General features: G+C 57.8%; 1 protein-coding gene across 9 annotated transcripts in view; it reads right to left on the reverse strand.

The window, feature by feature from the left end:
- Position 1: 1 nt before the first annotated feature.
- MEF2D (myocyte enhancer factor 2D) overlaps positions 2-12,167 on the reverse strand; it is a 77,110-nt gene continuing 64,944 nt past the window's right edge. For 7 of the 9 annotated variants that reach the window (XM_042034659.1, XM_042034652.1, XM_042034656.1 and 4 more), the window contains 5 exons: positions 11,436-11,626; positions 11,065-11,085; positions 7,777-7,906; positions 4,460-4,706; positions 2-2,964 (listed from right to left, as the gene is read on the reverse strand). In XM_042034659.1, coding sequence (XP_041890593.1) covers positions 2,634-2,964; positions 4,460-4,706; positions 7,777-7,906; positions 11,065-11,085; positions 11,436-11,626 — 920 coding nt within the window. In that variant the 3' untranslated portion in view covers positions 2-2,633. The remainder of the gene's footprint in view (positions 2,965-4,459; positions 4,707-7,776; positions 7,907-11,064; positions 11,086-11,435; positions 11,627-12,167) is intronic. The other 2 variants (XM_042034660.1, XM_042034661.1) reach the window with 1 other exon arrangement.

Here is a 12,167-nt window from a genome sequence, read left to right on the forward strand (position 1 = left end):
CCCCCCCCCTCAGGGTTGCTCTGCACCGACAGCGTCGAGTGCCGGGGGGTCTCTGCTGCCGCCTCCTCGCCGGGGTGTCTGGAGCAAGCCGCTCTGCTGGGCCCTCCCGCCGCACCGCTCCCAGTGGGGCAGACCCCGGCTCGTTGGGTTGAGTTTCTTTTTGCGAAGAAAAAAAAAATAAAATACAAAACGAGAGCGATGAGACGTCGTTATCCCGCCTAATTTCCAAAGCAAGGCCGTGCAAAGAGCTCAGGTGCGCGTCCGGTACGTCCGGCATCGCCAGGTCAGGGCGTCAGCATGGGCGAGGAAGACCACGGTCCGCAGCATCTCTCCCGCTTCCCACAGGACAAAGAGATGGAGGGAAGGAGATCCACTTCTGCCGCCGATGCCGCGCCGGCGTTCTGGAGGTGAGACCCGAGCGTGTCCCTGGCACACGGTGGCACCCGCGTGGTTTGGCTCGGGGAGGGGAGACAGGGGGGGATTTAACTGCACAAAACCTGCCAGGGTTTCCCCACCACCACGGGGCTCCTCTTGCCTACCCAAGGCCTTTCTGGAGCACGGGAGCAGGAGAGGGAATTCCAAATCTTATCATTGAAAAAGAGTAAAACCATCATTTGGGAAAGCCTCTGCGGCAGCAATTTGGTATTTTGAGGTTTGGAGGGGGGGATTTTATCTGGCAAGTGTCTCCATGCCTTGATCCACAAGCAGGATGTTGGTGAGGAGCGGGTACCCAGAACACCGGCGCCGCTGAGCACCCACCACCCTGATCCCTCCGCCGGGCCTCCACACACCAACAGCCACTAATTTTCACCCAATTTTGAAGGATTTCCTCTCCTCCTCCAACCACTCCCTCTAGGCCGACCCTGCTCATTTCACAATAATCATCAGTCTTGTTTTTCCAATTAGAAACTTGGTTTGGAAAAGTTTATAAAACCCCATACATTTGCTTCTGGTTTGCCCTCATCCCGGGACGTTTTTATGCCATCCGCCTCATTCCAAGGCTGAGCTGGCTGCTGACACCTGGCAGAGGGATCCAGGAGGGGGATAAATCCCACCGTGACTCAGCTCCTCTCCCTTTCCTCTGGCTCAGGGCAGAGCTGAACCCAAGGCAGCTCCCAGCTCCTCCACGGCCCCCCAAGGCCAGCCAGGCTCCAGCTGCCAAAGCCTGGCAAAGGTGGCATCCGGGCAGGTTTTGTGCCAGTTCGGGACTGCGAGCCCAGGGGTGAGTGGGGCTGGGGTGTCCCTGCACAGGGTGACGGGGCAGCAGGCTGGGAGGGGGACGGGGGACCGGCATCCCTGAGGAGAGCGCCTGCAGGGAGAAAGCCCATCCCTAATGGCTGTGCCAGCCAGGAATGGTCCCTTCTCCTCCAAACCCTCCAACCATGAGCAGGCTGATGCATTTTGGGATCAGGGTGCTGACACCCATCCCTGGGAAACTGCCAGAACAAGTGGCAACATGAGGAAATTCCTTGGTTTTTTCCTTTTTCCTTCCACTAAATCACTGCTCAAGGCTCAAGCAGATTTTCCACACAGCTCACCATTGCCTTTTGAGGCCTAGAAACCTTCAGGCAAAATCTCATTAGGATCATTACTTCAGTTGCATCCTTCAGTAAAAAAATCATTTCTTCTCGTTTTCCTGATTTAAAGCTTTGGCACATGTGGAATGGGAATGCATTTTTAAAATGCTTTTATGGATGTTGGTTGCTAAAATCCACAATATGCTCTGAAAACCAGCGCTAATGCATCCCCTCTCCACACACCTGCTGTGCCAGGTGGAGGCGAAGCATTCCTGGGGAATGGGAACCCCGGTGTTCCAATGACCCTGGTCAGAAACAGTGCAGTTCCCTGCTCTGGTAGGAAGGGTGCTGTCTGCATCTACTTCTCATGCAAACGGGATTAAGCCTTAAAAGTCTGCCTCTTACTCCCCTGATGCAGCTTTCCAGGATCCAGGAGCCTCAAGCAGGCTCTGGATGTGGCTGCTCCCTGCTTCATATGGAAGCTGGGCTCTCCGAGCCGCCCTCTGCCTCCCTTCCCAGCTGGTTTAGGAAAATCGGTGACGGAAAACCTTTTTGGAAGAAAACCTGTGCCTACCAAAGCCCTTTAAGCTTCTGGAGAGCTGGATCATGCCTGAACTGCCCCTCCCTGCACATGGACCCAGGAATATCCGGGAACGGCCAGGAAGGTGCATTTTGGGGGTGCTCTGTGCCCCGTCTCCCCCCAGAGCCCATCCTGCCGCAGGCGCTCTGCCTTAGGGATACGGTCCCACTTCCCAGGGGGTCTCGCCAGCCAGTGGGCACCAAGTGCCCGGCCCGCCCGCCTGCGGGGGAGCATCGCCAGGGGCTGCTGTTTCTGGTGAGGACACGGATATTCCATTCCAGCCCCCCAATCCCACACACCTGGCCGTTCCCGAGCCCGCGGCTGAGGAGCGCCGTATGTACTGCGTGCGTCGCCTGCTGCGCTAGAATGAATGCCTACAAAATCCTAAAGCTATTTCTCAGGCAGTTTATGATTATTTCCCCCCACCCCAGCCCATCCCCATCACCCGTTTCGCCCCTGTGCCCCCCCCGCCCCTCCCGCCCCCTCCCCGTGGCCCTGCTGGAGCCGGCGGCGCTCCCAGGGACGGCGGGGACCCGTTATGTGACCCAGGTATCCAACCGCATGCGCTTTACGGAGGGGCTCTCCCCCTCGGGCTCGCTGGTGGGTCGCAGGAGGCCCAGGGATGAGCCGAAATCGGGGCGGGCGGGATCGTCCCGCTCACTGCTGCCTTCGTAGGAGCTGGTGTTGCTGCTGAGGCTGTCGACGGGCGAGCGGCCGGTGGGCTCGTGCCGGGGCTGGTGGGGGAAGGTGCTGAGCGGGGTGGCAGTGTTCCTCTCCCGGTTGGGCGAGACGGGCTCCGACTTGATGCTGATGTTGGGGTTGGTGTTGACAGTCAAAGTGGTGGTGTGGGACAAGTGACTCCCTTGTCTGGGCATCCAGAAGGTGAGGGGAAGAGGTTGGGAGAGGAGGAGGAGGAGAGCAGAAGGGGAGGAAGGGGGGGAAAAAGATGGAGGAGGAAATAATGGGAAATCTCTCATTATTATCTTTTTGGTGGCCTTTTACCCTCCAGTCCACAGAATTCAGAACCTGCACACAGTACAGATGAATGAACCCATGATTATAAACCTGATTGGATTATTAATCTGGATTCATAATTGGAATTACGACTTGAGAACCAGAATTGTGACTCCAGAATTCATAACCTGTATAGTCACCAGGATGCATCATGGCCGAGCTGGGATCAGACCCTGTGGGCAGCATCCCTCCTTCCCCAGCACCCTGTGATCCAGCCCCAATCCCACCGCCCGTCCCGCAGCAGTGACACAGAGAAGAGGGACAGGCTGTGACACCCTGTCCCATGGGTGTTCCTACAGCTCTGCCCCAGCATCCCTGTGGGCTGCACGGACCCGGCACAGGGCTCAGCCAGGTGGTTTTGCTCAAAACTGGGAACCTCCTCAGCCTCTACCACAACACAAAATTTTGTCCAGGCTTTCCACACATCCTACAGCCCCACTGGTGCAGGAGGTCCAGGCAGCTACTGAGGAATCTGCTGCCTGCCCCGCCTGGAAAACATGCACCAGGCAGTGAGGAAATGCACTGAACTCCTACACAAAAACCCGATCCATCCATTCACCCCTCCGTCCATTCCTCCACCCATCGATCTATCCCATCCCTCCATCTGTCCATCTATCCTTCCAGTCCTCTATTCATCTCCCCTTCATCTCTCCATGCATCCATCTGGCACTTCATGGTGGAAATGTCAGAGTCTTTGACTCAGTGACTGGGGCTAAGTCATTGACCCCCCTCTTCAGTTTCTGCCTCTCTTTGTCCCATGGTCTCAATGTGATCACAGGCAAGTTGCTTAAATCTTTATTTTGACTAATTCTGTGTGTGGATGCTTTATTCCAGACTAAAAGCAGATCCACTTCAGAAAACCTGCTCTAAGATGCAAGTGCTTGTATTTTCTGCCCTGGAGCAAAGCAATCTATTTGCAATACTAAAAGCCACCTTCCTCCTATACCAGCAGGGCACAATTCCAGACACCTTATCCTGCAATGTCCATCCCATCTAACACTGCCTCTGGCTGGTTCTCAGCTCCCCCCATGTGAGTGCAGGGACCAATCCCACTGTGGACAGGCAGGAGGACGAGGCTCTCTGAGCATCCCCAAGTACTCTGATCTCAGCCAGGGACTCTGGGTCACTCCTACAGCAACAGGGACATCCCCAAACTTCACAAGCAGCTGCTGGGTGGGCACACAGCTCCTGTCCCCAGCATGGACCCACCAGGGCCTGACACTGGGAGTCTGGAGAAGCCAGGGAGTAGTCATGGCTGGGGCTCTGCAGGTTTGGCACCCTCAGAGGAATTCCCCATTTCCCTCTTTGCTTTTCCAACCTCGGCTGAGTGGCCCCTTGTGTCACTTACATTAAGTTTCCTAGTGACACCGGGACCAGGTGCTGCTGCTGCGGCTGCTGCTGCGGCTGCGGCGGCTGCTGCTGCTGCTGCTGCTGTTGTTGCTGCTGCTGCTGTTGCTGTTGTTGTTGCTGCTGCTGCTGTTGCTGCTGCTGTTGCTGCTGCTGCTGCTGCCAGGCAGAGATGTTGCCAAGGGACAGCCCTCCAGGTGAGCTGAACGCCGGCAGCGAGGATAGCTCAGCGCTCGTCAGCTGATAATCTGGAAGGGAAGGAGCCCTGCAGTCACTTCAATGTCAAACCTGCCCCTGCAGTGCCCCAAGCACTGAGAGAGGATGGAGACCCGCAAGAGACACGAACACGCAATGCATGGAACATCGGCTCGTGCTGTGAGGGGCACAGGGATGCTGGCCAGAGGACACACCTCTTGTAATGGCCTGCCTTGGAATCACAGAACCAGTTAGGTTGGAAAAGACCTCAGAGATCCAGTCCAGCCTATGACCAAACACTACGTCAACTAAGTGCCACAGAAGGGACATTTAAAGGCCATCTAGTCCAACATGCAGGGACACTTTCCACTATCCCAGGTTGCTCCAAGACCTGTCCAACCTGGCCTTGGACACTTCCAGGGATGGGGCAGCCACAGCTTTGCTGGGCAACCTGTGCCAGCACCTCACCAACCTCAGTGTAAACAATTTCCTCCTTACATCCAGTTGTCTTCCACCCTCAAGGCATAAGCTGCTGGCAGGACCTCCATCCTCCACCCCCCACAACACCCACCAGTGGCCCTGCCCCCAGGCTCAGCAGTGGCCAGGGCAGCCCCGTGATGTAGCCATGTCTGGCTCCCCGCAGGAAGGGCCACGGGCATGCGAGACACCCCCAGAGCCACCTCCAGCTAGGCGGACAATGCACGGACACACTTCCTCCTCTCCCGGGGCAGCGAACCCTGGCAGCTGACACCCACCTGTGCCTGGGGCACCTTCACCCGTGCCCGGGACAGCCCCACCCGTACCTCAGGCATCCCCACCTGTGCCCGGGGCACCCTCACCTGTGCCTGGGGCGTACCTGGGACAGCCGCACCCACGCCTGGCACGGCCCCACGCGCGCAGTGTCCCGGGTGGCAGCAGGGGGCGCTCCCCGCCTGCCATGGGGACACGGAGCTGTCACCGTGTCCCCTCCCTACGGGCACCCCACGCCCCGGGGCCCCTCCCCACTTGCAGGGCAACGCCTTTCCCATGCAGAACCTCGGGAGCATCAAAAATGCCACTGGAGCACCTGATACCAGGTGGGAGTTTCACAAAGGGTGTGAAAGCCAGGGAGGAAGGTGCTGCTCCTTCAGGAGATGGTCAAACCTTGGTCAGCCATGTCAGCCCCTGACACAGACACCCATCAAACCCTCCTCGCACCCTCTCCTCCCCCTTCCTCTCCACTTTTGGGTGTCTCGTGGTTTCGGCTGTCCCCACCCCTGCAGCACACACAGAGGTGGCTGTGCCGGTGCTGAACTGCTGCCAACGCCACCGGTGGATCCCCGGCACACGATGTCCTGGCAGCGGGTTCCCTGCTCCACACCATCCTCCACCCCCTGCACCGGCTGTTCTGGTTTGGGAGCTCCTGACACTCACTGCTGACAGTGGCTGCCCCTGCAGCCCCCACCAGGGCTTGAGCTGGAGCCACCCCAGATCACAGAGCTGGGAATGGTCAGGTTTGACTGAATCTGGTGGCAGAGCTAGCACAGGAAAGGGCACTTAACTCTGGCCAGAGGGCAGCTCAGCACAACTGCAGCACACACAGAGCCTGAAATCCAGATAATATCCACCCAATTAACAGGTGAGTCCTGGGAAGAACAAGTGGCAACGCTCCAGGCTGGGAGTTTGCTCAGGGCATCTGCACTCCTCTGCCACCTATGCCATGATCACTTCTGCAGCATCACAGAATCACAGAATCATTTGGGTTGGAAAGGCCATCCAAGATCACCGAGTCAACTGTTCCCTCAGCACTGCCAAGGCCATCACTAACCCATGTCCCCAGGTGTCACAGCCACACATCTGTTAAATCCCTCCAGGCATGGTGACACCACCACTGCCCTGGACAGTCTGTTCCAAAGCCTGAACACCTTTTCCACATAGAAATTTTCTCCAGTATCCCACCTAAACCTCCCCTGGCACAACCTGGGGCCGTTTCCTCTTGTCCTGCCCTTTGTTACCTGGGAGCAGAGCCGATCCCCACCTGGCTGCCCCCTTCTGTCAGGGAGTTCTGGAGAGTGAGAGAGTCCCCCTGAGCCTCCTTTTCTCCAGGCTGAACCCCCTCAGCTCCTTGTGCTCCAGACCCTTCACAAATCAAGACAATTCCCATCCAATTAACAGGGCAGCTCTGGTGGAACTGCCAGGTTCAGAGTTTGCACCCTGCAGTGGTGCCCCCCACACTCACCCCCAGAGCAAACACCTCAGCACAGACACCACTGGCACTTGGGCAGGAACACGGCTCTACCCATGGTCAGCTGTGAGAAAAAATAACTACAGAGAGCCGAAATTCAGGCCCCTCCACCCTGAGCAGCGGCACAGGGCTCAATTAAAACCTATTTTGGGTACTCTGGCTGTGCCCAGCCTGGCTGGTGAACCGCATGGTCACGCAGGGAGAGGAGCCTCATCACGCACAACCGGCATCTTCGGGGCTACACCTACTAATTAGGAGAGGGAGTTCCCAACATGCCAGTTCTGGGTTCTTCCAGACAAGCAGCTTTTTACATTTTTGCAAACTTTTCTCTGAGCCAGAGCAAGTTACACAGGCAGCCAGCAAGTCCTCAAAGTCTTGGTGGAGGTCTGACAGGTGGCGGATGAACGACCCTTCTGTCTGGGCAAGTGTGCTGTCACTGTTGCCTCGGGCTGATTTCAATCCACCAGCCCAAATCAGATGGGCCTATGAGCAGGCTGGTTTGCATTCTTCCCAAACTTTTGGGGGCCTATGCTTGTTGTCATTAAGCCCCTATTACGACATCCCCTGAGCTCTCAAGAGCCCGGGGATGGGTGTAGCTGTAATTAGCATCCACTTGCACAGTGCAATGGCTACATCAGCCCTCACAGCCCTTCTGGCTATGACAATGAGTTCTCACCACTTAATATAATGAGTTTCCCCTTGATTTTAAGCCTGTGGAGTCCTTGGATTCCACCAGGTCTTGCAGTGGCGAGTTCCACGAGCACCACTGCAGCTGCTCGGGGAGCACCAGGCACGTGCCTGCAGCAGCACACTTCCCTCTCGGGTTAACTGGCCCATCCGAGAGCTCTGCCCTGGCCACGTCTGACCTGTGTTAGAGCTCTGCCCTGGCCATGTCTTACCTGTGTTGTACGCTGTGGGCATGGCCGAGAAGGGCAGCCCCTGTGTCAGCAAACTCGGAGTCGCCACGGAAACAACTGGTGTGGTCAGAGAGTGAGTTGCCTGAGAGACACCCAACCGCTGTGTGTTTTGCTGCGGGAGCAAACAGGGAGGGAGTTAAAGCCCAGATGGTTAGAATCAGTCGTTCTCGCGGGTTGTGGCCCCCCAAAACCCCCTGGGCATGCACTGGGACTGAGCACGGAGACTGTGGGATAAGCAGGATTGATCTTCTGGCTATTCCACACTGCAAAAAAGCAAAGTACAAACCACACCAGCTACTGACACTCTGGACCTTGTGACTCTCATCTGCAAGTCACGACCTTGAGTCCCCTTCCTGCCCGGGGCTGGGCTTCACCCACCAGGACCAGCCATGTCCCTGTGTGCATGGAGGGGGAATATCAGCAGGACGCCTCCGACAATTCCTCACTGCTTTCCAGAGGCTGCGTGTGAGGCTTGCTGAGCTGCCAAGGAGTGACAAAGGGACCAAAGCAAACCAAGACCAGCCGAGGCAGCACAGAGCCGATGCCTCCTCCCTGCAGCTCTGGTGGCCAAAAACAAGCCCCTGCCTCAAGGGAAGCTGAGGATGCTGAGCATTGGCCTCAGGATTTTAAAGGGACTCTGGCATCCCTAAACTCGAAGTCCAGTGCTCGGCATCCTGCCGGCTCGGTGCCCTCACAAGGTTTTGGTGACTCAGGTATTAGCAGGTCCACTGTGGAAAAATTCTGCCCTTGGACCAGTGCACACCAACCTCCCCCCATGGTTTTCCAGGCAGTTACGTGGGCGGATCTATAGGTCAGATTCAGCCCTGTTTACAAGGCAGATAATCTGGGCTGTCTCTGCTGATCTGATTTAAATCAGACTCAAGAGGCTTGACTCTAATCCGAAGCACCCCAGCACACGTCACCCTGTGAAGACTGGGGCAGTGCCCAGCTTAAATCACGCCTGGCAGGAGGCTGGCTGGGACACAGGGAACAGCCTTTCTGTGCCACCGAGGGCTCCCAGGGCCTTGCAGGGCTGGGCACAGACTGTGCAATGCTTCCCCATGGCCACGGAGACTCTCCTGGGACAAGGCTGGAGGCTAAAACCCTGCCCTGGTCACCTCTGGAGGGTAACAGCACCCAGCTGTGCAGGATTTGCTCACCCTGCACCCACACACTGCCCAGCCCGCAGGTCCCTCCTGTGGCCCGGGGAAGGCGATTACCAGGGCTCTAATTGCTAAAGCTGTGGGGGGCTGTAGGAGCGGGTTTTCCTGGCACGCATCCTGCTGGCAGCCACCCTTGGCCGTGCCCACTGCTGTGGGTTAAGGACACGGCAAAAAAAGTCTTCACGGAAGGTAAGACACAGCCCTGTCCCTCTCCTGCCTGCAGCAGACCCTGAGCCAGCCCAGTGGGATGCAGCCCCCACAGCCCCATCCCTTCTGCCCCTCTCTTCGGGGCTCTGCAGCTTTCCTGGGAGAGCACTGGCACAAGGACGAGCGTGGCCGTGCCACAGGGCTGGGCTGGTGAGACACTGGCTGGGCAGGGGGTACCAGCCCCACAAACCCCCTTTACACCACAAGGCGAGCGTGGGGACGTCAGCCCCAGCTGCGCTGGGGGAAGCACCCCGATTTTCACTCCAATCCATGCAGGAGGAGGTGTGCAAGCTGCCCCCCACATGGTGCCACTCACACCCCGTGCCCACAGACAACGCTCCAGCTGCCATTCCAGTCGGTAACACACCATGCAGCATGCTCCCAGGGTGAATGGACCCTGCTGCCCCTGGCACATTAGGAGTGTGCAGAGAAATGGGGGAACACCTCTTGGAATCCTCTAAGGGAGCAGAGCATGCTCAGAGCTGCAGGAGCAGCACCGAGGGTGGCAGGGCTGGGGCTGCGGGCAGCGGGGACGCAGCGGAGGGGCCACTGACTCATCCTGCAGCCGCCTGGAAAGAGGCGGGAGCTGCCATTTGGAGAGAGGATCTGGTGTGTAGGTTGAGCAATATGGAGGGAGCAAATCTGGGGAGAAGGTTAGCAGAGCAGGGGGGCATCTGCACCAGGCAGCAGGGATCTGCAGGGACAACACTCTGCAGTCCCCTTCCTGATCCAGCAGCGCCAAGGTCCCTGTCCCACCCTGGCCACATTTCGTCACCCTCCACCCCCCTCCTGCCACCTCGGTTGGGGCGAGGATGTTTTTCACTTCTGGCAAAAACCCAGCAGGTTAACTCAGACCAACAATAGAACTGCAAATGCCACCCCAGTGGATTTTTACCCAACACTGCTTCAGTGTGCAGTGCTCAGGGAATGCCAAGGGCAGTGGGATCAGGAATGAGCAGATGGGGAGGTGAGGAGTGACTGCTCTCCCTCCACACATGGGGAAACTGAGGTACAGAGATGCTGGAAGGGGGCCACTAAGCAAGAAGGGTTTGGGGACACAAAGAGCAGCAGAGTTCATGTCTGCCAAAGCTCTGGCCCATCCTTGCCCTGGCCAAGAGTGTCTCCTTGCAGGCTGCCAGAGGGATTGGCTTACTCCTGTGTTTTTGGAGAGCTTTTCCCCAGCTGCGTGACCTGCATCCCACAGCAGCTCTTGCCCTTCCCTTGCTGCGCTGACCTGTGGCTCATCTGCCCTGCACCAGAATAGCAATGGAGCAGAGTGAATCTTTGCCACAAACAAGGTGGCATTCACTTTGCTGGCAGGGAGAGGAAAAAAAGCCATAAAAATAACACGGAAAACTGCCCCATGCACAAGGGAGGTTTAGGGAGTGCACCAGCCAGCCAGTGGATTTACACAAGCTTTAAATAATATCCTTAATATGGGAAGAGCCTGATTTACTCCCATCTCTCATGTGCTGGCAATGGGCCAGGTCCTCCTGTGCTGTAGCTGTAGTGGCTCCAGTGAAGCCCCATGGGCAGGTCCAGGGCAGTGGCAGTGCCCAGCCCAGCTCCACAGTCCCCAAAGGGACCCTGGCTGACCTTCCCAGGGGGACCAACACAGCAATTTTGGCCTTGGTGGAGAAACAGGCGCTTTGCAGCTCATGTCAGCCCCTTCTTTTCCATAGGGATTTTCCTAAAAGCGTGTTTTTCTTGGGATTTACTTTCTGCAGCAGGACTGGATATAACGCTGGTGCCCACATCCCGCCGCATTCCCAACACAGAGCAAAGGAGCCAGTGTCCACCCACTCTGCGTGCCCCATGCCTCGCCAAGCCAGGGCAGGACCAAGGGGACAAGCAGCCCACGTCCCACCACACCGCCATGCACACTCAACAGGGAACTCACCAGAGCCAAGTGGTCCTCGGTCTGTCCGTGGGAGAACAGGGAGAGAACCGAGAGGCACCGTTAACTCAAGCACCCCATCCCCGCCGCGACCGCGCTCACTGGCACCGCACCCTCGCCTCCATGGGGCACATACAGGTTAGAGTGGTGCCCAGCACAGGGTTTGCACCAGCCAGGGTGGTGCATGCAGGAATCCAAGCCTTCCTCCTCGGATCTCCCCTCCAGCATGGCCCCAGCCAGTTCCCACCACTACAGCACAGAACAACTGCCTGCCTCTGCATCTGCTCCAGCACCGAACGCCCCCGCAGCCTGTCCGCTGGCAGGGCACCCACTCCCAGCCCACCTGGAGTCCCAGCAGACCTGTAGGCACTCACCAGATGATGCATCAGCCCCTTCCCGCTCTGCGAGGTGATCACGCGCAGGTCCGGCTTGCGGCTGTTGGCGGCGAGCTGCGTGCCGTGCGAGGGCGGCGGCGGGGACTTGGCCGGGATGATCTTGCCCAGGCTGCTGCCATTGGACACGGGAAGGAGACCCGGAGAGGCTCTGGCACTCACGTAGCCATTTCCTGCAGGAACACGGGTGACAGAGAGAAAGGAGGTGAAGGCATGGAGACGGCTGAATGTACGGCGGTGGTGAGTGCACAGTGGTGAAGGAGTGGTGATGGTGCACACGTGGCCATGGTGAATGCACGGTGGTGAACACGCGGTGATGGTGCACACATGGCCATGGTGAATGCACGGTGGTGAAGGAGTGGTGATGGTGCACACATGGCCATGGTGAATGCACAATGGTGAACACATGGCCGTGGTGAATGCACAGCTGTGGTAAACACCATGGTGAGTGGTGCCACAGTGGCATACTGACATTCACGGGCCCTGCCAAGCTCCATGAGTGCTCCTCCTTGTGAGAGAGCAGCACTGCATCCCCCCAGACTCCCCAAAACCCTCCTGCACCCCAGCAGGCTCACCCTGCAGGATGAAGCCAGGACAGGCAGTGGGCCCGAGTCCCCAGCGCTCAGGGCAGCTCCTCAACCCTGCAGGAACTCCCCATTGTTCCTGCAGTAACACCCAGCAAATCTCAGAGCCTGATCTGCAGCCAGGCTCTTT

This window comes from Corvus kubaryi, unplaced genomic scaffold, assembly GCF_017639235.1.
Source record: "Corvus kubaryi isolate FWS band 111438036 unplaced genomic scaffold, C.kubaryi_AGA036_p1.0 37373, whole genome shotgun sequence".
Taxonomy (NCBI): domain Eukaryota; kingdom Metazoa; phylum Chordata; class Aves; order Passeriformes; family Corvidae; genus Corvus; species Corvus kubaryi.